The 24,701-nt window shown below is 44.1% G+C and overlaps 1 protein-coding gene across 1 annotated transcript in view; it reads right to left on the minus strand.

Moving 5' to 3' along the window:
* Positions 1–2,495: 2,495 nt before the first annotated feature.
* Positions 2,496–24,701, minus strand: part of LOC116092368 (endogenous retrovirus group FC1 Env polyprotein-like) — a 30,735-nt gene continuing 8,529 nt past the window's right edge. Inside the window, exons 2-3 of the mRNA XM_031373665.1 lie at positions 6,516–6,720; positions 2,496–3,811 (exon numbers count right to left, since the gene is read on the minus strand). Coding sequence (XP_031229525.1) covers positions 2,923–3,525 — 603 coding nt within the window. The 5' untranslated portion in view covers positions 3,526–3,811; positions 6,516–6,720 and the 3' untranslated portion in view covers positions 2,496–2,922. The remainder of the gene's footprint in view (positions 3,812–6,515; positions 6,721–24,701) is intronic.

Here is a 24,701-nt window from a genome sequence, read left to right on the forward strand (position 1 = left end):
TGGCTGCTTTAATTCTTCACACATAAAATTTGAACCAGTTGGCACCATGGCTCCTGACAGTCAATAGAAATGCAGACATTGGCCTGGCCTGCACCCACCCTACAGAAGAGAATCCAGATTTGCACAAGATTCCTTCAGTGGGCTAAGTTTGAGAAATCCAGGTTTTGGTTGCTCAATTGGTTGTTTTGTTTTTGCTTGTTGTTTTTTCCTTCAGACAGGATCTCATGTAGCCCTGGCTGTCCTGACACAGTGTCTGCCTTCTCCATTGTGGGCTGTGGTTCATCACGAGGCTTAAGCTTCACTTCTTCCACCAACTCAGAGCAGGCCCATCTAACTGTCTGCTTTATAACTATAATTTGGCTACTATTGTGAATCGTATTGCAAATATCTTCCTGCTCTTCTAGGGCCTATACCAAGCAGACAGACCAAATCCATACTATATTAAGGACACTGTAGCTAATTTCTGATTCTCTTCTCTCAGTTTCCCAGTTGCTGATATTACAGGCTTGTGAGACCATGACCTACTAAGAAGCACAATTCTAAGGATGCTGAGAACATTGAGCTATCCCCTTTTTCTCACCTAGGAGCTTTAAAAACTCTTGGCATCTGAGGTCTGGTCTGCAGTAATTCTTTGGACCCAGAACCAGCATGAATGGAGACCCAGAGGCAGCACGAATGAAGGGAGACCCAGAACTGTTGATGGGCCCCTCAGTGCCAGAGACTGTAATGAGGCTGAGGTGCACATGGATAGATCAGCCTTGCAATGCCCAACTCACCAACTCAGTAGAGAGATGTTGGAAGAATAGGTCCTGATTACCAAGATACCAACTTCTCCACCTAGGAGAAGCAGAATATGGTAGCTAGTAGGTGCCAGTAGATGTTGGTGATAGTTGAGACATACTTTCATAGTCACCCTCCAAACCCCTTGATACTTCACTGTGACCACAGGAGCTGAGCCTTTTTAACAAGCTCCCAGGAGATCTGCTGCTGCTGCTGCTGCTGCTGCGGTGGTGCCTGTGTCTGCTGCTGTTATGGGTCTGGGGTTGTTCAGAGATTCACCAGTCCAACAGTGAATGAATTTTAACAAGGGGGTTTTATTAGATATTGCTCAGAACCATACCTGAGACGTGGGATTCTCAAAGTGTGTCCCCAGCTGTTGTTAGTCTGGGGTTTATAAAGACAATACCCACAAGGTTACAGTTTTGAGGGTGGAATTAGCACACACCCTGCCTACATGCAGGCAGAGCTAAACTCTTATAACAAATGCCTTGCAGACACCTTGGTTATCTTGAACAAGCAAGCATTTTTCCTACAGAAGCAGAACCAGCGATTCAGCGGTGACCACTAGCTTGCCAGAACAGCATAGGTAGTTCAACATTTTTACTAGATCAGGCAGTTTTGAAAATAGCCCAAATATTCCAAGAACTCATCCATTTTGGGCAAGTTGGCTGACAGAGTACACTTTACAAAAACTTACAAGCTAGAGCAATTGCACAGTAGTTTATGGATTTTAAACACAGCGTTAATCATCATCACATTCTCCCCTTGGGTTGAGTTCTGAGCCAAACCCTTGACTTGGTAGTGGGTGCCTGTTCATGTTGAGACCAAATAACCATTAGTTTAGTAGCGCTGAAGTGTGGATTTATGTATCTGGTTAAGGCATTGCTGATGCAGGGTCTAACAGCAGGAGCAGGAGAACTAAGTGCAGCTGATGGCAGAGTTACCTGGAGTTACTGGGCCAGGAGGCACAGTAGCCAGGAGCAGCCTCAGAACGAGAGCGGGAACCATTTGTCTCCCCCTTTCTGTTTTTCCAGAGCACATCCAAGTTATCTCCAATTCTCCCCTAAAGCCCTCCTTGCTCTGACAGAACCACCTCAGCTAATGAATCCACATGCTCTTCTAGCTTGGCAATAGATTTGTCTAATATGGACAGATCTTGGGTTGTTTGATGTACTATGGATTTGAAGTTAATGTCAGCCATTGCTGTTCCTGTAGCACCACTAGTGGCTCCTGCTGCACCCAAGCCTAAGAGGATTAAGCGAGGTGTGAGGAGGTGAATTGCACATTTTGCTTTTTTCCCCCTGGACCAGGGGGACTGGCAGGGTCTGTGAATACAAGTACTCTTTCCTGCTGGATCATCATCATAAATACATTTTCAAGGGAACAGGAATACCAAGGTACAGAATTTTGGGGCTTGTGTGTATATGCCAGATAGGCTAGCATGGGTACCAAAGTCATCAGTATTGGTGAGCCAAACAGTTTCTGCCAGGTGGGGAAGGAAGGGAGGGAGGGAGGGAGGGAGGGAGGGAGAGAGGGAGGGAGGGAGGGAGGAAGCAAAAGAGAAAAGAAAGGAGGGAGGGAAGGAGGGAAGAGAGGAGGAAAGGGAAGAAGGGAGGAAAGGAGGAAGGAGGAAGGGAAGGAAAGAGAGAGGGAAGGAGAGAGAGGGGGAGGAAGGAAGCAGCATTTGACAAAGCATTGGCAGGAACTGAGAAATATTTATGGAGAATCTTCATTTATTCTTAAAGGGGGATTTAGATATATCATAGGTCTTTGAGTAGAAAAAGGTCCCCTCACCTTGGATTTGGCCTACGTGAAGAAATTTGTTGCTTGAGTGGAAAGACACACCCATGGACAATTGGCAAAGGAGGTGGTCAAATGAGCTTCTGATTTACAGTGAGTCCTTACATAGTGTGAGACTTTTGTAGGGTTCAGGACCAACAATCAGGCATAACATTTGGATTAGTAACATTCACTAGCAAGTATACTGATATTAATATGTCATTAGGAATTCAAAGGAGCTCAGAGAAGTAGGGTTAGTGGGAAGAGAGAGAGAGAAAGGTGGTGATAATACAAAGTGATGTCAGCCCGTGACATCACCAACAGGGCCAGGAGCTGGTATAGTGCCTGGACTGGTTAGAGCATTCAAACCAAGGACTTTGGAGGTTTAAATTTGTCTAAACTTCTAAAGATGAGTATCTTAGTCTTCCTGTCATAGCCTGTATCCTTCTCATTATGTCTGTAGATATGGCCCTCCACCCCTGTTCTCCATCTGTCATTCCAGGGGTCAGGGATCGAGTACATGACCTTAGTATGCCAATCAACTGAGTTGAGTCTGGATGGCCTCTCTCCTCCCCATCTGGGCCAAGTACTATGATATTTGCAGCCCCAGTGTGGACATCCTCCATAATTTGGGTCCTTACAGTCTGAGCGAGTTTGCTCATATACAAAACAAATATATATAGGAGAAGTCATAGCATTGTATAACTCCTGTATACATTTCCCTTGGCAAGTGTCCCTTATATCAAAGGTGAGGCTTATAGTACTAGCACATCCTGTCACCGGACAGAATGTAGAGGCTATGGTCTTGTTGTGATTTTCTATGGCAATTACCTGGAACTTCCATGCCTTAAGGACTGGTCTGGTCATTTTAGGACCCTGGGGATCTTGGGGTCTCCAGTTTTGATTCCAGGAAAGAACAGAAGGGAATATAGCCAGACAAAACAGCATCATTAGGTTAAAACCCATGGTACCCTGATCTTTAGTGGATCCTTGCAAAGCTTGGTGACAGTCCACTTTTCTTTAACTGGATCTTGTTCCCAGTGGTACACTTGACCTGAGAGGGATATATCCAAGTCCAGACTCCGTCTACGACAGCACAGGGGTGGTCAGGATGATGATGTGGTCTCTTCTAGCAGGGTCCCAGCATCCCAGCTCGATGTCTCTTGAACCTGGAAAGGATGTGTTAACGCAGTGGCCCTCTGAAAGCAGCCTTAACTGAAGAGATCACAGTGTCCTGAGTCAGCTGCTGAGCCTGTACAGATTGAAGAAGATGATGGTTAGAATTTCAAATGGAGTTAAACCTTGTACACGAGGAGTATGTTGAGCCCTAAGAAGGGCAAAGGGGAGGAGCCTCACATATCCTTTGCCAGTTTCCAAGGTTAATTTAGTCAAGGTCTCTTTGTTTGTTTAGTTTGTTTGGTTAGTTAGATTTTTTGAGGCAGGCTTTCTCTGTGTAATAGCTCCGACTATTCTGGAACTCACTTTGTAGACCAGGCTGGACTCCAGCTCACGTAGATCTGCCTGCCTCTGCCTCTGAGTGCTTGGATTAAAAGTGTGCACCACCATGCCCAGCTTAGTCAAGATCTTTTTACAGGTCTGATTTACCCTCTCTACTTGTCCTGGGTCTGATTTATCCTCTCTACTTGTCCTGAACTTTATAGATGGTAAGTGCAATGTAACTTGCAATTGATCCCCAGAACAGCAGAACTGTTCTAAGTAACCTTAGATAGAAAGAGTCCATTGTCTGATCTTATGAACAATGGCAGTCCAAACCTAGGTATTATTTCATCCTTTACAAACTGTATTTCTGCCTTTAGTTTGTGGAGCATGGAGTGTCCCAACAGAGGGTATGGGCATTCAGTTATGACTAAGAAAGAGTGGGTCACAGTCCCCTTTCCCAGGTCCACAGTTCTTTTGGTGGTCTGAGAACAAATTTGTGAACCAGTAGCTCCTTGCATTACAAATCTGTTTCTTACTTATTGGCCCATCTGCCTGCTTTAAAACCAAGTAACCGGCTCTGATCTCCACAAGAATATTGATGGGAAACATTGCCCCCTTCAGAGTTACCCTGGGCTGGAGGTGGTGGGAAGATGGTGGCTGAACCAACCCCATTAGTCTATATCTAGCCAGAGCACCAATATAGACCTTTGCTTCTGTTTGAGACATTTGTTTCTCCTATGGCTGGTTTCTTTGCAGTAGGTGCATTGGCCTTTCTTTAAGGGAGCACCTCTCCCAGAATCCACTTCCCTCCAGTCTGGTCCTTCTTTCATAAACTTTGGATGCTGAGGTCCTTCTCCCTAGCAAAAATGACAGCATAATCTTAGCTGGTCTTGATCTGCCTGTCCCTATTGTTGCATACCCAGGAGACGATCTTGACTAGCTCTGATAGTACCTATGCTTCAAAGCCTTCTGTTTTCTAAATCTTTCTCCTAATGTTTGATGCTGACCCAGACACAAAAGCCATATTGACAGTGCTCTGGTTTTCTGGGACCTCCTGGTCCATGGGGTGTGTAAGTTGGGTAAGCTTCTAGGAGGGGCTCCAGAAAGCAGATGGTGACTCGTCTAAACCCTGAGTTTATCTGACCTACTTTAGACAAATTGTGGGGCACTGAGCTGCGGCCTCAAGACTCCCCTACAGAGTCTGGTGAGAGAGGTTAAGAGACAGGCTCCCTACCTTCGTGGGAATTAGAATCTCAGTCTGGTTGCAGGGAAAGAAAAAAATGTCTCCAGTTGTCACCAGATCAATAGCTGATCTCCCATCATTTCCCAACTGCCTTTGGGCCTTTCATCAGACTCCCTCCCTCTCCTCTGTGGTGAAGAGAGTTTGAAGTAGCTTCTGACAATCTGCCCATGTAGGTGGTATATATAAAACACCATTTTCATCAGAGAGATCAAGCCTTGGTTTTTTTTCCAAGAGAGAGATTTTGGAGTTTCCAGCTATACAGATCACTAGTGGAGAAGGGACCAAATACCGTAACTGATTGATGGCCTTTCCCATCTTCCTCACCCTGAGTGGCCCCAGAGTGTGTGGGGGTCTCTTTCAAAGGGAGGATAGCTGGAGGCAGAGATCAGGGGGAAGCATGTCAGGGTGTGGCACCAGGGGCATGGTAGGATGTGTCCTGAGAGGGGAGCCATGGGGACTCTCTCATACCTCAGTAAGATCAAGCAGGGATGAGATCTCTGAAAGAAAGGAGGAGGAAGAGGATTGGGGGTCAGAGTCAGAGATAGTGAATGACTAGGAGATGGGTCAGGAAGCGGTTCCACCCCAGGTGTGAGGGCATCACATTCCTCTCCCTGGCTGGTACCCCAGCCACACAGGGTGGTGGTACATCTTCTTCTGGTGAGGATGGTAGGACTGGAGGCTGAAATTTGTCCCACCCCTTGGTCTTATTTCTTTCTTCTGAAACAAAACTGGTGGCATTAGGGGACTAGTTTGTCTGGTACTCTCTCATCTGGGATAGAAATTCCTCACCAGGAACCCCCAGGCCATATGTAGCCGAGTTGGAGTTTCCTGGTTTTCTAAAGACTGTTGCACTCTGTAGACAAGGGAAAGTTTGAAGAAGCCTTCAGCAGGCCAGCCCACCTGAAATGAAGGCCAATGGAGAGAGCAAAAGGCAGTTAGTTTTCCTGAATAATTCTGTCCTCTGGACTCCTGGTCTTTCCCCTGGAACTCCTTAAAATGCGACTTCCTCAGATCTCAGGGGGGTTTCTGGGTAAAAGATTCCCCACCCCCCATCTTTTCAATTTCTTCAAGGACAAGAAATAACACAAAGAGTAATGCACACAACACAAAGCCACAGTGTTCTCCCACTTGGCAATTAATGCTTCTAGTCAGCCTTCCCTTGCCTCCAGAAGGAAGCAACTGGGGCCCAGTGGTCCCTCTGACTTAGGAATTAACTGCATCCAGCTTTCCTATGAGTTTCCCAGACAGATGCATGCTACCAACATTACTTTACCTCTGAGAGGGCTTCCGATGCCACTTTCCCACAATCCAGGCGTGAAGAACCTGTCAGTGGCCACCTCTAAACGTTAGGTTTATCCAAATTTTCTCAGCTTCCAGTAGACCAGAGACCCCAGGCAGGGTCTCAAGGCTCCTCACTGGAATCTAGGCATTGAGGACTGGTCGCTCCTTTGGCTTAAGCAGAAGTCCTGGGATCAAGGCTAGTCAGAAAAACAGGAATCAGGCTGAACACCTGGATCTCCGTGGAGTCTCCAGATGTTCCAGACCTTTATTAGATACTGGCCAGATACACACCGAGACTTGGGATTCTCAAAGTGTGTCCCCAGCTGTTGTTAGTCTGGGGTTTATAAAGGCAAAAACCACAGGTTACAGTTTGGAGGTTGAGTTAGCACACACCCTGCCTACATGCAGGCAGAGCTAAACTTTTATAACAGATGCCTTGCAGATGCCTTGGTTACCATGAGCAATCAAGCATGTGGTACAGAAGCAGAACCAGCGGTTAGCCTTGTGACCCATTATCGTTTAAGAACAACAGAGGTAGTTAAACATTTTTACAAGATCAGGTGCCATCTACAAGAACAGACCAACTATTCCAGGAAGCCATCCATCTTGGGAGTGTTAGCTGACAGGGTACACTTCACAAGAACTTACAAGGTAGAGCAATTGCACACAATGTTGGTCAGCACACTGCCAGAACCTCCCACAGTATAGAAAGGTCTGTTAAAGATGGCAGCCCCAGACCCCATCCCTCAAGGTTACTGCTGGAAACAGTGGAATCTGCTACTCTGAGAGAAGGGACTGAGAAACTAGTGGGTGGGTATGCTGAATCATACCTGTGCCTTGTGGCGTTGAGAATAGTGATGGTCAAGAACTCACATCCCACACTCTACCTCTTTGTGAGTGAGAAATGGTTTACTACAAAGGACTCTGCTGTCCCTGTGACTTGGATAAGATTCAAGTTGTCCTCTTGTCATCCAGACAAAGACAAAATGACCTCCAAATTTTCATTCTTAGACCCCTAAATGATTTACTAACCTAGACATGGTACCCTCCACCTGGAATCCCTGCACTCCCAAATCTGATGTAGGATTATGAATTCAAGGTTAACCTAAGCTATATAACAAGATGTCTGAAAGGAAGAAAGAAAGGAAAAGGAAGAGTCAAAATAAATGATTTCTTGACCTGTTTGCCTCTACTGATCAATGAGAACATGATTGTTGATAGCCAGACTTTATTTATGGTTCTCAACTCCCCTACAGGCCTCTGAAATTTGGTCTACCTTCAACAGGAGAAACATATCACCCTCCTGATGAGAAGGTGGCAGTACAGCTTCCTCAGACTCTGACAGGCCATGCTGATGAGAACAGGAGATAGAAACTGTTTAGGAAGATTTAAGGACAGAGACTCAGAACACAAATAATTCTAATTCTTACAATGCCCTTGGTTGTGTCTTGGCTGGAGGCCAGGCAAGTCAGAAGAGGGCTCCGAGTCTTTATCCAGCTTCTCATAAGTGAGCTACCCTGTCTGGAGGCTGTATACAAAGTGTGACCCAAACTCCAGTCAAGAAGCTAAACTCTCTGGACAGCTTTGGGACTGGTTCTCTACTCTTTCATGAGGGAAATGAGTTATAGCTAACTGTCCCATTTTAGCCCAGTCTCCTAAGTGATTTTAGAGTCTTAACTCTTGAGGTGAAGTGTTATGATAGTTTTAGAGGCCATTAAGGATATCAGGGCTCTGTAGAGGCCCATTAGAGAAGGCTATTTCTTCTCTGTAAAAAGAATGGAATCTCTCATGGGACCTGGATGGAGATGTCATTCTGATCTGCCCCAAAGAGTAGAACATTATGTATACTGTCTCCTCCCTTAAGAGTCAGTCCATCTGGGGCTGCCAATCACCTGGCTAAGAGACCAACACTCAGGAAATGATAAATTGAAAGTTATGGTAAGGAGAGGGAGGAATAATTATCCCCCTTAGGAGATAATGCCCTTGCCCTTTCTGGAACCCTGAAGTGGGCTCCACAGAGTTTCCACAGCTAAACTCTCAGCCTAAAAGTCAACTTACTTCTTTTATTCTTCCTCTTTTTCTTTCAGATACTGGCTGAAGCCTAAGCATGCTTTCCCAACTCTGTTTCTCAAAGGCTCCTTCCTCTTCTGCCTCTGTCCCCCAACATTACTAAAGCCGCCTGCTTTCCATCTTGTTCCTTCTAACAGCTGCTGAGATTTATGTCTTGCCTGCTATATTTATTTCTTAATAGCTAGTGAAGTCATCCACTGATGGAATTATTAGGCTCCCTCCTAAGTTTGTTTCTAAATTCTATTAATGAAATTAAGAACCCAAGAGAGATACTCCCCCACACAGTGGCCTGCCTTCACTCCCTTTCTTGTCCAGGTTCTGTTCTCCCTAGCGGTACTAGTTCAATCTTCCCTGTGAAAAACAAAACTCCCTTTGCCTAATCTTTGAGAGTATTGTTCTTCTGACCTCAATCTTGACATCTCTTTAGTGATGCTTTCAAGTAAAGTTATCTTTACCACATTAGGGTTTGTACTTCCTTGGACAGGTTCAAGGATCTGCCACGGAAGTGGCCAAGTGTAAAGGTCCTTTAAGGCCTCACTAGAGGCTGTGTCTGAGGTAGGAGCACCATACAGATGTGAGGAGTGTCTCCTAAGACAGGATCTGCCCAGAGCCAGAGCCAACAAGAAAGAATGGGCCTGATGCTGGAGGGAACTGAGCCAGGTGAGACTCAGTGGTCCCTGCTGGGTATCGTTTTACAGTGTTCCCAGCCTCTCTGCTCCTCACTCCCTAGGTTGTGTGCCAGCCCAGTGTTGACAAAATGCAGGATGGTAGTCTACCTTGCACCTCTGCAGATTCTTTCCTGTAGCTCCTCCCCCACTCCCTCTCCCCACTGCTCCCACAATCTCTTCCTATAAAGGAGCTCTGCCTCAGCATGCAAATGTCCTCCCATCTTAAAACAATGCTATCCTTGACCTCATGTCTCGGGGCTATCCGTTCCTTACATGTACACACACACACAGAGAGAGAGAGAGAGAGAGAGACAGAGACAGAGACAAAGAGACAGACGGGGGGGGAGGGAGAGGGAGAGAGAGAGGTACACACTCATTGACATGCTCACACACAAAACCAAAGAGATTTAAGAGTGCCCTGTGCCTGCTTGTCTCCCAGCCAGCCTGCCCCACTGTGTCCCTCACATTCCACGTGGTTGAACATCTTCCCCTTGCAAGCTTCCTCTTTGTGTTTGCTGCCTCCACAGTTTGTAATCCTCTTCCTCTCTTTCTGGCACTTCTCTGACTCCCCCCTCTCCTGGCCTATGGTCCTATTGTCCTCTCTCTCTCTCTCCTTTCTCATGCCATTCTGGCAATACTGGACAGCCCAGCTCTAGCATAAAGGCTTCACAAGTGTAGTAATGAGAGAGAGTGTCACCAATAGCCACAGGGGGCTGGATCTTCACTCCTGCCTTCTCTTCATGATCTCCCAAGGGAATGGAAGAGGGGAAGGATTCTCTTGCTGTTTCTCAGAGATCATAATACATCTCATGAGCCCCAAAGGGTCTGCTGGTCCTCAAGCCCTTAATAGAATCTCAGCCCCTTCTAAAGGAGAAGTAGACATTAGCTCTCTAAGTCTTCTTTGCCCAGGACCCAAGCAGCCTGCTCTCTGGTCCACAACATAATTTGCTGCTAATTTCTAGCTAGGGCACTAGATAAAGATGTTTTAAAATGCTGGCCCCCTGGGCTCATGGCATTTGAGATACACAAATATGTTGCCATGGTGACACAGTGACAGATTAATTACCAGATCCTCCTGGAACAAAGCTGCTTTAACGACATGGAACCCTAGGACAGGATGAGGGTGGGTGATTCCCCACTCCAGCCAGCACACAGAAGAAGTCATTGAGCCTATTGGATGTAGATGGAGGAAGGCAAAGTAGAGCCACTAGCTCTATCATATAAGTCAAAATTCCTGGGGCTTCTGGAATCAGACATGCTTCTTGAAAATGGAATGTATGTGTGTGTGTGCGTGTGTGTATGTGCACATGTGTGTGTGCACAAAAGAATCAATGTGATCCTAGACAAAATGATCAAAGGTGGAGGCATCACAACAACATCTGGTTTCAAAACATAAAATACATGGGATTTCCAACAGATAAGATACCTGTGTCATCCTGTTATTTATTTTTTTATTTCTATACATTTATTTTACCTTATGGATATAAAGGTTTCCCTTTGAGTATGTATGTGCACCATGTGCGCAGAGGTCAGAAGGCTTTAGACTCCCTGGAAATGGAGCTACAGATGGTTCTGAGCTGGGAACTGAACCCAGGTCCTCTGCAAAAGCAAACAAGTGCTCCTAACTGAAGAGCCATCTCTGCAGCTCCAATGGCAACCTTCTGTCCAGGACTTTGCCAGGTATTGTGCAGCCTGTGTGTCTGCTTAGTTCATGAGCTACTTCCCACAACCACCTCTGCTACCACCATCAAGCTGTTCTTAGCGAACATTCCTCAGAAGCAACCTGCTGCCAAAGTGGTGCTCACAAGCAAGAGTCATTCTGCCAATGGTGTGGCTCTTCACAGGAAAGGGAAGCAGAGACTCTGGGACAAAGCTGCCACTGAGAATCTACTGGGGATGCCAAAACAGAATGTGGTTTTACATAAACAACATTGGAAAGTTATGTAAGTTTTGAGATAAGCCTATCCCTGCTAGTTCTGGGACCTTGCCTCTTCTCTCTGCTTCCTTGGCCCCTCTCACAGCTCCATGGTCTGACACACCATCTGTGCTTGGCAAGTTTCATATCAACCTGATACAAGCTATAGTCATCTGAGAGGAAGGAAACTCAATTGAGAAAATGCCTCCAGAAGATCCTGTTGTAGGCAAGCCTGTAGAGTATTTGTTTGGTGTTTGATGGGGGTGGAGGAGCAACACCGTGTGGATGGAACCCCTGGGCTGATGGCCCTGGGTTCTAAAAGAAAGCAGACTGAGCAAGCCAGTTAGCAACGTTCCTCCATGTTCTCTGCACCAGTTCCTGCCCTATTTGAATTCCTGTCCTGACTTCTTTGATGATGAACAGTGCTGTGAAGGCATAAGCCAAATAAACCTTTTCCTCTCCAACTTGCTTTGGTCATGGTGTTTCACCATAGCAATAATAACTCTAAGGCAGGCAGGCTTCCGAGCACTTGGAGCCCACGCACCACTGGCTTCTATATATCCTCACTGAATTCACTTATAACAGATCTGACATTAAGTTACTAGCTCTTCATTCTTCTGCATGTTTGGAAGTAATCCATCTGCCCATACTGTTGGGAAAAAATAATAAGATGAATTGTGACTGCTTGTCAAATATGAAGGTAACACTACTTTTTACAAAAACAACAAAATTTGATGTTTCCTTCAACTTGCAAGGTAGAGCTGTAAGATGGGGTCTCTGCTAAGGCTACACACACAGGACTTGAAATAAACAGCAACTGCAAGGGCCAGTTCCGCTCTTCTCTCTAGATAACGGAACAGCTGTTCCCTGGAGGAAGATGGCATGTCTTCTGGTGTGACTTATGCCAACATATGCCAGAGTGAGTTGAAAGGAAACACCAACACCCAGCTTCCCTGAAGCGAGTCTGCAGAGAAGGTTGGCAGTTCACTCGGAGTGATACACAGAAAGGGAGCCTGCTCTGCAGTCCTCAGACAAATGGCTGAACCATCTTGGGCAAGTGGCTAAAAGGTTCCTGAATTTTGTTTCATGCTCTCGTATGAGGGTGCTGGTGCTGGTGCTGGTCTCAGTTTGTATGAATTTAAGAGAACAGAAGTGACCAAAATGTTTATGGTGGATTCTCTGTAAATACATATTCTTCTCCACCTAATCAATTAGTTTACAATTCACATTATAAATAGTTGAAACCCAAACCATGAACAAAAGGTTTTCTGACTATTGATGCTGCCCTTAATGAATTTCTCTGTGGTAACTGTAAGGGAATTAAGAAATGTCTAGCTTAAGATTTACATCCCACTTACCAGTCATGTCTTTGGGTGAATTGTATAACCTCCCCACATGTCTTGGTTGTTCTTCTGTTTGGTGTTCATATTAGGAGATACTTTATGGCTTAGGAAATAAATGCACACACAGTGCCTGCCCCACAGCAAATACTTCATAAATGTTAATTGTCATTATCTTTATCGTGGTTGGTGCAGTTGTAGGTGAAGTGGCATCAGTCTGCCTTCCTATCCTCAGGGTGTCTGGTAACATAATTCAAGAGTGGTTCATCTTCATGATCTGTGCCTCACTAACTAGTCAAGTTTCATTCTGTTGCCATGATAAAATACAGATCAAAAACAACTGAAGGATAGAAAGGGGTCATTTCAGTTTATTGGTTACTCTTCCTGATGAAGGAAGTCACAGCGGGAACAGAAACCATGGATGAATGCTCTTTACTGGCTCTCAGCTTCATTCTTAATTCTCTTATACAGCCTAGGACCACCTGCCTAGGGAATGATGCCACTCACAGTAGGCTGGGCCCTCCCATATCAATTAACCATCAAGACAATACCCTATAGACATTTCCATAGGCCAATCTAATTTGGGAGATCCCTTAAACAAGACTCCCTTGTGAGGTGACTCTAGGCTGTGTTGAGTTGACAAAGCTAGCTAGGACACTAACATAGATCAAAAGCTAAAGTCTAACTTTGTGATTGAGTGAAATAGGACACAACTTGTCTCCATCTCCTGAAACTAAATTGAGTTTCACATTAGAGGTTAACACCTCCTGCCTATTTTCATAGGGAAATAAAGAAATGCCAGCTAGTGACAGAAGTCATCTGAGTTTGGTGGGAACCATTCAGTCAGGAGAGGCACACTTGAAAATGAGGCATTAGGGGGCTGGAGAGATGGCTCAATGGTTAAGATCACTGACTACTCTTCCGAAGGTCCTGAGTTCAAATCCCAGCAACCACATGTTGGCTCACAACCATCCATAATGAGATCTGACACCCTCTTCTGGTGCATCTGAAGACAGCTACAGTGTACTTACATATAATAAATAAATAAATCTTAAAAAAAAAAAAGAAAATGAGGCACTAATGGTATACTTCTCCCTTATCTCTGAGTCCTGTGAACATCAAGAAAGGCTACTCCTGGGCCTCCAGACTCCCTACTCATATGGAAGCAGAAGTAGGGTGTCTTTCTTCTCCATCTTCTCTGTTAGAAAAGTCAGGCTACTTGTAAAACCTACCCACCCACCACATTTTCTAGCCCAACCTCATGAAAAATGCAGCTAAAACTACATGACAATACCTTAAACTGGTTAGAACCAAGGAGAAGAGGTGCAAAGAGCTCAACAGCCCAACTCACCACAGTCGATGTGGCCAGATGTTGTACTCTGGGCAAGAAGTAGCAAGCCAGCAAATGCTCAACACTGTTTTTAACAACTTGCTTTCCAGGGAGGAGTAGAGCAAATGTACATCTCTGCACTCCAGATAATCCCACCACAGCCAGTTTTAAGATGCCAATATGATATTATGTGTCTTGCACAAATTCCAGGTTCAGTGAATCCTGATTCTTCAAGATGGATGCCCAAGAAATGTTGAAGCTTGTGAAGTATCTGAACCTCTGCTTTCCTCCTCAACTCTGACATCTTTCAGCCAAAAGAACTGTGATTCTTAACCTTGCTTCAACCCATGTTGCTAGGAAACCTTCTCAGAAGAAACAACAGACAACATAATGGGTAACAGACAAGACCCTGCCTCAAAAAAACCTAAAGACCCAAAAAGTGTCTTTAACTAAACCTGAATGGAAACAAAGTTCTTATATCAATCTCAAAGGCTGATGTTTTCAGATGAACCTGAAGCACAGCAGCGTAGTACATATGAAGTGACAGGAACCATTGCCAAGCCTTTACAAAGATGGTCAAAAGGTCTTTGAGCCCATTCAACCATCACCTCTGTGTTTTGTCTCTTTTTGCTGCTGTTTAAATGTAATTTTGATGTCTGCCAAGTTAAATTACCTACTTGCCCTTAAGTGAAAATGATGTAATTATCCTTAATAAGTATAACTAGCAGCCTGCGTTTTGCTTGATGGGTAAGAAGTTTTATGCCTTTTTAAAGCACACCTTCAAGAAGACCATCAAGCTTTTCAGACAGCCAGAATCCAGCTCTATGTGGAGTGCCAGACAAGACCAGAACCTCTCCTGTTCTCCTGAACAGTTTGAAATAGTTTGAAAGAAAAGTGCACACATACACACCAGAGGATGCATTCTCACAAAAAGTGACAAAGCAAGTCAATCCTACATGGGTTTTGAAAAAAGGAAGCCAATGTCCTAGTATATACCTTTCTAGCTTAAAAGCAATAAAAGCATTGTTCTTGTCTAAGTGGCTTTGGGACAGGCCTTCTTCCCCCTCTGTTCCTTTCGGGCTTTCTTGCTGGTGGTAGGTAGTCAAGCTTCCTCTGATGGCAGCCTGTTCTTAGCCCAATATGACCTTCATTTTACACTTCCAATGTCTCCTCTCTCCTCCTCCTCCTCCCTGCCGCTGGGGTCCCTCCACTGACATGCCTTACTTTCTGCTAAGCAGTTGGCCTGGGAGTAGAGTGTGATGGGGACTTCAGCTTTTGTTTCCTGTGTTTCATTATCCATGACCCATCAAATGCAAACAAATAGATTAATTCATTGAACTGGGTCAGTCAGAAGACTCCGGCGTCAGTGGATTGTTGCAAAGGTAGAGGATATTCTGTGAACTCTGGCCCCAAGTTCTAAAAACCAAGCCCAGAGGGTGGTGCAGTTCTGTGCAGCAACTATGGAGGGAAGAGGACCAGAGTTCAAGGCCTCTGGGTGACTTAGGAGAAAAGTATTTGCAAGCGTCTCATGAGTTTAGGGGAGGACTTTGCTTTTTCTTTTTGTTTTTAAATAGGGACAAGTAAGTGAGGCTGAAAACTAGGATGGCCACTGAGCGTAGCCTGTTAGAAGGTCACAGCCTGTTCTTGGGAAGGGCAGTGAGGACTCATGTGCTGGCGCAGGCTGGGTAGAGGTCAGAGTTCAGGAGAAATTCTGATGAACTAGGGTTGTGTTCTGAATGCACAGTGAGAGAAGCAGCTTAGGGAAGACTGATGAGAGGCAAAGGTTGAGAATCTGAAGGAACTTTCTGGTCTAGGATAGGAGAGCAAAGGGATATCCATGGTCTTGACCCCTCTTTGCTCTTCCAACCTAGACCAGAAAGTCACACAGTGTAAGGGAAGGGCTTTGTAGTAGTCACCCTTGGTTTTCCAGAACACAGAAAGGTAGAGGGGACTTCTGATCCTGTCTTCCAGTAGCACCAGATTTGTGTTACTGATGCAAAAACACAGCTCTCATCTCTCTTTGTTGTTGTTGTTGTTGCTGTTGTTGTTTGAGACAGGGTTTCTCTGTGTAGCCCTGGCTGTCCAGGAACTCACTCTGTAGACCAGGCTGGCCTCGAACTCAGAAATCTGACTGCTTCTGCTTCCCAAGTGCTGGGCTTAAAGGTGTGCGCCACCACCACCCACACAGCTCTCATCTCAAAGGGGGTGAGAGAGAGTTCAATCTGGAGTCAAATATGAGTGACCAAGGATCAGGAACTCAGATTGAGGTAACCCCCAATTCCATGTTGCAGTGTGGAAGATCTCTCATGAAGTTTTTATAGTAGCAGAACTAAGAATCGTACAGCAAAGCACCTTCAAACACACTGGGGGACACATTAGGTAGGAGGTAGAGCAAAGGCCATTCCCAGCTATGGCCTCCACCTTTTGGTTGGTAGAAACTGTGGTCTTATTAAGATGTCCCAAAGGGTATTTACCTGTCATCACACGACATTTAGGTCCAATGTAGAGGTGGCAAAGGATGTCTATTTAGGGGTTAAGATAGCCCAAGATGAATTCTAATTGGGTCTGGATCTACAACAGTCCAACGTCTCCATATCACTGAAACCCTAATCAGTCACTCAGGCTTCCAGAAGCTCAGTCCTTTCTATCAGCTGCGCTCACAGTTCCTCCCATTGGCCCAGGGTCACATCTTGTGCACGTAAGGAGCCACACATTAGTATAATGTCAGTTGTACTAGGAAGCCTCATTCCTAGGATGTGAAGTAGATAAGACAGATTGGTGGGCACAGCAGTCTGAGAGAGAAATAGTCAATAAAGCCGTAAAGGCAGACAGTCCTTGGTCAGAGCACTGAACTCTACTGGTCACTATAGTCCAGATCTGAGGTTTTAATTCTCTCTCTTGAACATAACATGTGACATGTATTAAGAGTAACATATCAAACTTAAAATAATCAACAATATACAAAAGAAACAGACATTTTAAATAAGTGAAATTTCCCCATTTAAAGAAACTTAGATTGACCATACAGTACCCCTGTGTGCATAGTAATTTGTGTTGTATGAATGATCTTTTATATGTGGTGTATTTAAATCAATCTATTATTTTTAATTTTTGTGGGTTTTTTTTTTCTTGTTGGTTTGATTCCGTTGCCATAACCTCATATGAAATAGTTGGCTCTAATTGTAGGAACAATTGACCTTCATTATCTAAATTGTCAAGCCTGTGGGTACTGACTTGATCAATCGCATTATGTTGATATTATACCAGATTTTAGTTTGGAAAGGAGCCACAATCCTCAAGACATGGGTCCTAGAACCCTTGCCAAGGAAGCAAGGGGATGAAGAAAGGGCAGGCACAGTGCAGCTGGGATGAGATGGGGTCTTCCTACTGCCACAGCCCTGACTTTCATGTTTACTATGTACAGCACAGGGGAAGGACTTGGCTAACCTTGGTAGAAGGGCTCTGTAGATGAACAATCTCAAGCTGTAAACACATGGGAGGAGGAAGGCACAAGTGCTACCCTTTGCACACCCTGATCAGTCTTTCATATTCACTAAGAGCCTCAAGGAAAGCTTTGCCATTGCTTTAGCCCCTAGCTTTTCCAGTTTACCATGGACCAATCAGTACTGGAATCCCAACAGGTAATGCTCACATCAAAGAACTTATGCACCCAGGATTTCAGTCATTCAGGGCTTCCTCCTGGTAAATAAAGGTAAATAAAGCCAGAGGAGAGAAAAAATAGATAGCAATATAGTATTCCTTTAAACTTTCTTTTAGTAAGATTGTCCTCTTATATACCAGTTACTAGTAATAGTGTTTTAAAACAAGGTTAGACTTGTTAGAAATCAGAATTTTATAAGGCTATAGGCACAACCAAATCTTACTTCTTAATTTATTGGTTATAAATAAAATATGAGTTCTAGGAATCACTGTAGTATTGTTCATTCCCTTCTAATTAGCAAAATACAAATATTGTCTAAATAGTTCTTTAATCGCTGCTACTTGTACTATGGAACACCCTAAATATTAACTTAATCAATAAACATCAATGCTTGGGACCACTGAGATGAGTCAGTATGTAACCACTCGGCCATCAAGCTTGATGACCTGAATTCAAGGACTTCAGGATGGGGGAGGGGAGATTGACAGTAGAGGCAGCAGTGGAGGAAAAAAGTCCTTAAATTGCTTATAATTAAATACACATACATATAAAACACATCTAAAAGCACAGAGACACATGATCCTCTTAATCCTTGGGATGAAGAGCTGAACATCTCAGAGGAGAGCAATTATCCAATAGGAAGAACTACACCTGGAGCAGGAGCAATCATCTCTTAAATTAGTCTGTGCCTTCCAGCCATACGGACCACGTTGTAGACCCAGAACGGAGACAAGGATCAAGGAGATAACATCTCGATCAGAGCTGTGCGATTATGTGTTCATTACCTTTTGAAATAGTCCTTAAATTAAAACCACCAGCAGTTCCCCTTTGCCATTTTTCTGCCCCTTAGCTGGGCTGGGGCTTGAGGGCAAGCTCAGCATGGTGGGGCCCCTGGACCCAAGACTTTTTCCCTTAAAAGTTTAGTTTTACTCTGAGCCAGAAGAAAGATGTCACTTACATGAGCACTTACTTACAAGTCAATTTTGTATCAAGTAGATGATACTTCAAACAAGGGCCCTTGTAGATGGTATATACACAGGGTCATACATAAAAATAGATCTTTTTTTTAAAAGTCAAGATTTTTGAATGGTGCTATTTATTGGGAATATATTTCCTGTAACCCTCTCAGTGAAAAGAAACATGAAGATCTTTAGCAAACATACATATCCATATGTAGTCCAGCCTGTAGGCTTCAATTTTTTCTCAACCCTACTTTTAATAATGGATTCTTAATGCTTTATCCTCCTCTCTAGCCCACCACCCACCAGAGGTAGTGGAAAAGAAAAGTTATTAGGATGTGGAGGAAGTGGGCCTGTTTAGAAATGAGCCAATCCCATCTCTGTCGTCGGAAATCAGTTCCACAGCTCAGCGGTAGAGCTTGATCCACTCCCAAACGCTTCCCAGATATGCCAGCAGTCCAGCTCAGTAGTGTTGGTATAGCAGCGGCAGTGGTATGACCTAGCCGGAACAGCCAGGCCTCAGTCAAATTGGCACGAGTCAGCAGGAAGAACCAGAGTAAACAAGGACACCGAGAAAAGTGCTCGGCTGTGCCTCTCTCAAAGATAGGCAAAGACACAAGACCAAGAAGTGTCGCAAAGCTAGCTCTTCAAGCAAGCCCCCCTCACTGTCCGTCGAGTTCTTTTTATACTTCCTCCAAACATCATGTGTTCTCTATGGGTCTGACCTCCCCTCATGAGTCTGTCTTAGCAAAACTCCCCGTGAGTCTATATGTCAGCTGACACCACTCTGCCAATCAGCCTGAGTCTGCAGAAGCGGCAAGAAGCCACGAGCATACCAACAAAAGTTTTTTGGTGTATTTCTCTCCATGGAGTTCCAACAAATGAACTTGACAACACATGTAAGGTAAACCAATACATGTGTATTGTTAGCGAAGAATCCTTCATCACTCATCCTTTCATGTACTTGCTTTAGCAAAAGCTTCCTTTCACTTGTGTCTGCTTCAGGAAAATGCTCCTTCATGTGTTTGCCCGAACAAAACACCATCCAACACAACTGACTCTCCAAAAAACAATAAATTTCTACTTCACCAGCCATAATAAAAACCTTATGTGTAACACTTTTGCATTAAGAATATTTTGAAAAAGAAATCTTAAGATTTTTATATTACCTATGATTATACAAATGAAATACAATTTGAGTTCTTATTATTTTTATTTAGAACCTGTTCTAGAAGAAAATTCTTATCAAAAGCTATGAACATAACACTAAGTTATCATTTAAATGAAATCTTTATCTTATGACTCTAATGACTTGTATGATATTAACATTTTAAGGTTTTAAGAAACACTTAAAAGAACCAAGATAACACTTTTCTAGGTTTAAAACATTTTGAGTACTTAGGTTCTTAAGGCAGTATGCATTTATCAGGCCTTTAGTACAACACCAAAATACTCACACTTATAAATATATATGCCCATGGGTTTTTTAACACATAATTTGAAATAATTCAAAAGAATAATTTTAGCACACAATAAAAATGATCGAAAAATCCCAAAGTAGCTGCATAGGTTGTTGGTATAAATAACCTATAAAAACAATTATCATAGAAACTTGACACAACTGAGTGAGTTCTATGCTTTTATAATCCTACTTTTTAAAGATGAATGTGCTAAGTGAAAGGCTTAGCACAACTGAAAGATGGAGTTTGTCAAGCAGACTTAAAGAAGTATTTTTTTCTATTATTAAGAAATAATTAGCAATAGGTGTGGGGATACATAGCTTTAATCCCTAAGGCATTGTAGATTTAAGTTGAAGATCAACCTGGTTTGCAGAGCTAGTTCCAGGCAGCCAAGACTACACTGAGGAACCCTGTTTCAGAAAAGGAGGAAGAGAAGGAAGAGGAGGAGGAAGAGAAGGAGGAGGAAGAGGAAGAAAGAAACAGAAAATATTTAGCAGAAAGAAGGTGGCTTTACCCATGATTTTTTTGTTGTTGTTGTTTTGGTTTTGGTTTTTTGAGACAGTTTCTCTGTGTAGCCCTGGCTGTCCTGGAACTCACTCTGTGGACCAAACTGGCCTTGAACTCAGAAATCTGCCTGCCTCTGCCTCCCAAGTGCTGGGATTAAAGGCATGCACCACCACTGCCCTGCATGAAAATGTTTTTTTAATGTTACTTTAGGCCAAAGCTTTTAGTCTTTTAATTTATTGAAGCTAACTTATGTTTCATATACTTGCTGTGTGTATACACTGAGGAAAGAAAAGAAACAGAGATTGTTAGATCGGGTATCCTGTGCTGGCCCAATGCCAGCCTGGGTTACAGTTTCCTCCCTTAGATTTGGCAATGTTGGCCTGTCTCATGCAGCTGTTTACCCAGAATTTTGTCATTACCAATACGCAGCTGGTTACTTTTTCCCTCTGGGCATCCCCAGAGGCCTTTGGCTATGTCCAATGCAAAGTGTAAAAACAAAGATATATTAACTGTTTTTAACCTTTCATAAAGCAAAAACATATAGTTTACATGTATCTATTTAGACCTAAAAAAAGCAGCAGGGTTCTGCTGTCTGAGCCTCAGCTTCCATGGGAGAGGGGGAAAAATGAAGCAAGAAGCTGTTAAGACTTTAGAGAAAGAAAAAGTACAGAAGCAGTGGGACAGTGGACCATGCCAGGAAACTTCGTAAGGCTGAGTAGATAGGAAGCCCTGGAATCTCACACCAGAGGACTGTAGGAGCTGCACCTGCTCTGACCAGACCCCTGTCACATGACCATAGCACCCCCATGGTTAGGACTGTAGCAATCGGTCACGGAGAGGCAGTGCTCCAAGCCTCTCCACATGCAGATGAGATGAAGCATCCCTAACATCTCAGACCAAGCTCATAGAAAGCATCTGCTGTCAGACCCTAACCGACCCCAAAAAGTTTATAAGATCTTATCCAGAAAGAATAAAGGTGTGAGAACTACTACATCACGGATTCACTAAGAGCTTCTGTCACTTAAGAGCTGAAACGCTTCCTGGGGAAGAGGGCTCTCTCCTGAAACTTTTGCTACTGGAAGCTTCCCAGGCCCACTAAAGTTACTGAGCACTTCTCACCCAGTGGCCCTGACCTTAGTTCCTGGCCCTGCACCTCACCTGCTAGCTGAGTGCTCCCCTCCTTTGAACGCTGCTGCCCAGCCAGAGCCCCTGAAGATCTCCAGGACACAGACCAGCAGTCCCTGTGTCTGCTCCAGGGAAGTCATTCTCCCCTGTATCTCAGGTTCTCTTGGAGACAAAAGACTAGTGTGGGGCATCTAAGGGACCATCCCTTATGACAGACCTAAAAAAGCCACACATTGCCATCTGACCCGGAAATAGACAGTGGAGAAATCTAAAGGGGATTTGGTTTTGGTGCCAGTGGCACTTAAGAAACATTAAAAAAAAAAAAAAGATAGAAAGAAAGAGACAGAAAGAGAGAAGGGGGAGGGAGAGGGGGAAGGAGGGAGGGAGGGAAGGAGAGAGAAAACAAAATAAACAAACCAAAAGGGTACGTAAAGGAACACGGGATAGCATGCAAACCAGTCGTAGATCTGCCTTCGGACAGGGAAATTCACCATGCTTCAAGATGGATCTCCTTACAAGGCTGACATAAAAACCAAAATGTCTCCAAAAGTCTAAAAGCAAACAAAGCTGAAAACAAATTAATCAGAAACTAAAATTGTTTCCAAAGCAAACAAAGTAGATATTTTAAAGCAAACACTGGCGAAGCAAACATGCAAAGAAACAAAGGATCCAGACAAATGTTAGGGTTGGTTATTTTTGTTTGTTTCTTGGATGGGGTGTTGATAGGACACTGCAGGTATTACTTGGAAATATGTTCATTAGAAGAGTCATTTATACCATGAATACACAGAAGGGCAACAGCATGCCCCAGACTCCAGGGATTCCAGTCCCAGCACCAGAGACATATCGTGGGGAATGGAGTCTCTGCAAGTCAGAGCCCACATGGCACAGGAAGTAGTCTCTTCATATCTCTTGAGGGTGGAGGGAGTTCCATAGCAAGAGCTTACAGGCAGACTCACTGAATCCCAGAAAAGGAGACAAGGAAGAGAGTGGGAAGCAGAATGTGGCACTCCCAAGGTACCTATAAGCCTGCTCCAAGGGTTCACAGGCAGTGTCTCATTAGGGTGCCTGCCAGTGTCTTCAAAGGAGGTGTAGCAGTTACTTTTCTATTGCTGTGATGAAACACCATGACCAAGGCAACTTATAGAAGTTAGAGTTCATGATTCTAGAGAGAAAAGAGTCCAGTGATGGCTAAACAGAGGCATGGCAGCAAGTGGAAGGCATGGAAGGAGAAGCAGGAGGCTGAGAACTCACTGCCTGAACCACAAGAGTGGAGAGCAAACTCAAAATGGCCTGAGTCTTTAAGCTCTGCAAGCCCATCTCCAATGGCATACTTTCTCCAACAAGGCCATACCGTCTAAGCCTCCTAAATAGAAGCACCTACTGGAGACCAAGCATTCGAGAACCCTAGACCCTGGGGAGACATCTCATTCAAACCACCACAAAGCCTTTGTGAATACGGATTCTAACATTACATTCTTACAACAAATAAGACCCTAAAAACCTCAGTTCAGAATAAACCAATCAACAATTAGCCAAACTCAGGGAGGTTAAAGAGAGTCGCAGAAAAAAACAAAAAATTCACCAAAGTCCATTTGAGGAAATAACACCATGTGGCTTGGGAACAATGGGTCCATATGAGTATCTGTCTTCCATCCAGGTGACTTCTCTGAAGTGGAGGTTAGCCAGTTGGTAGTGGCACACACCTTTAATCCCAGCACTCGGGAGGCAGAGGCAGGTGAATCTCTAAGTTTAAGGCCAGCCTAGTCAACAAGATGGTGTCTAGGACAGGCAGGGCTATCCAGAGAAATCCTGTCTAGAATATAAAAGGAATGGAAAAAGAAAAGTACTTTCAGAGCATCACATTGTGACACTGTAAGAGCCAACACAAAAATGTATACAACACAAAACAACTCCTGTTATTGCATTTGGAATCACTACATGTACCCCAAGCCAGGTGTAGCTGCATGTCCTCAATAAACCAATTAAAAGAGCCAAGTCAAAAGGGAAAATCAGAAAATGGAGATTTATTCAATGTGGTCACATTGGGAAGATGGACTTGGGGTTGAAGTGGGAAGTTCACTGGATCTCTGTATCCCAAGTACAATAACATTCTCACCTCAAAGGCAATAAGCAATTTATTATGGAGCCAAATATGAATCATCCTGGCCTGGGAAGACAGATTTATATCATTCCAAATTCCAATATGGAAGCAGTTTTAAGATGTTGCTATGGTTACAGAACAAGGAAAGTCACAAATAAAGATATTCTTCAAATACATTGGTGGATACATCAGAACAGTGGGCTACAGAAAAGTGGAGAAACCCCTGTCCTAGGCCCAGATGCCTTCTGCTGGACTCAGCTTTAGATTGGTGGAGCTAGTGATGTGCCAAACTGATACATTCCCAAGAAAAACTAGTGCCCTGTTTGTACATTCCAAGTCATCCACATAATGTTACAAAGGAACTTGGATCTTGGATCTCGGAGGGCAAACAAAGGCTATGAATGGAGCTAAATATGGGAGACCATTTGGCTCTGGACTAGGAACATTCCAAGTTCTCCACGATCAGTGAAGATCTATTTAGCCAATTAGTCTTGCAGGAGGTTCCATTTGAAGGTGTGGCTCCCTTCTGGGAACTTGACTCACAAGGTGAAGGTAAAGATTATCAATGGCTACAGTCAAAGTTGGGCTTCGAGAAGCCAGTACACTATGTAATGCCTTGCTGTTCTGGAAACAGAAATTATGTGAATTGACAAAGAACAGGTGGTTTTCTCATGTAGGTCTCCTAGAGGTCTCTTTTCTGGGTCTCAGTTCACACAGTTTGAGGGCAGCTGTGACAGAGGTGAGGACTAAATGACAGGGAGAAAAATAAAGTACAGAAGAGACAGAACCTGAGAAGAAACCAAGAAGAGGAAGCCAAAGGAAGGACCCAGCTTGTCCCACCTGCACAGAGTATCCTTCTGAAATTTCCTCTCTCCTACATTATCACTTTTCCCATGCTATCCAGTTCTTCCCACCAGCCTACAATTGTGCTGTTTGCCACCTCATCTTTACAAAGCCTACAAGAGCCTATATGCTAAGCCATCCTCCAAGACAGCAGCTTGGAGCACACTTATTCTCTCAGGCACTCTGTGAGGGTCAG

The sequence above is a fragment of the Mastomys coucha genome, unplaced genomic scaffold (assembly GCF_008632895.1).
Source record: "Mastomys coucha isolate ucsf_1 unplaced genomic scaffold, UCSF_Mcou_1 pScaffold15, whole genome shotgun sequence".
Taxonomy (NCBI): domain Eukaryota; kingdom Metazoa; phylum Chordata; class Mammalia; order Rodentia; family Muridae; genus Mastomys; species Mastomys coucha.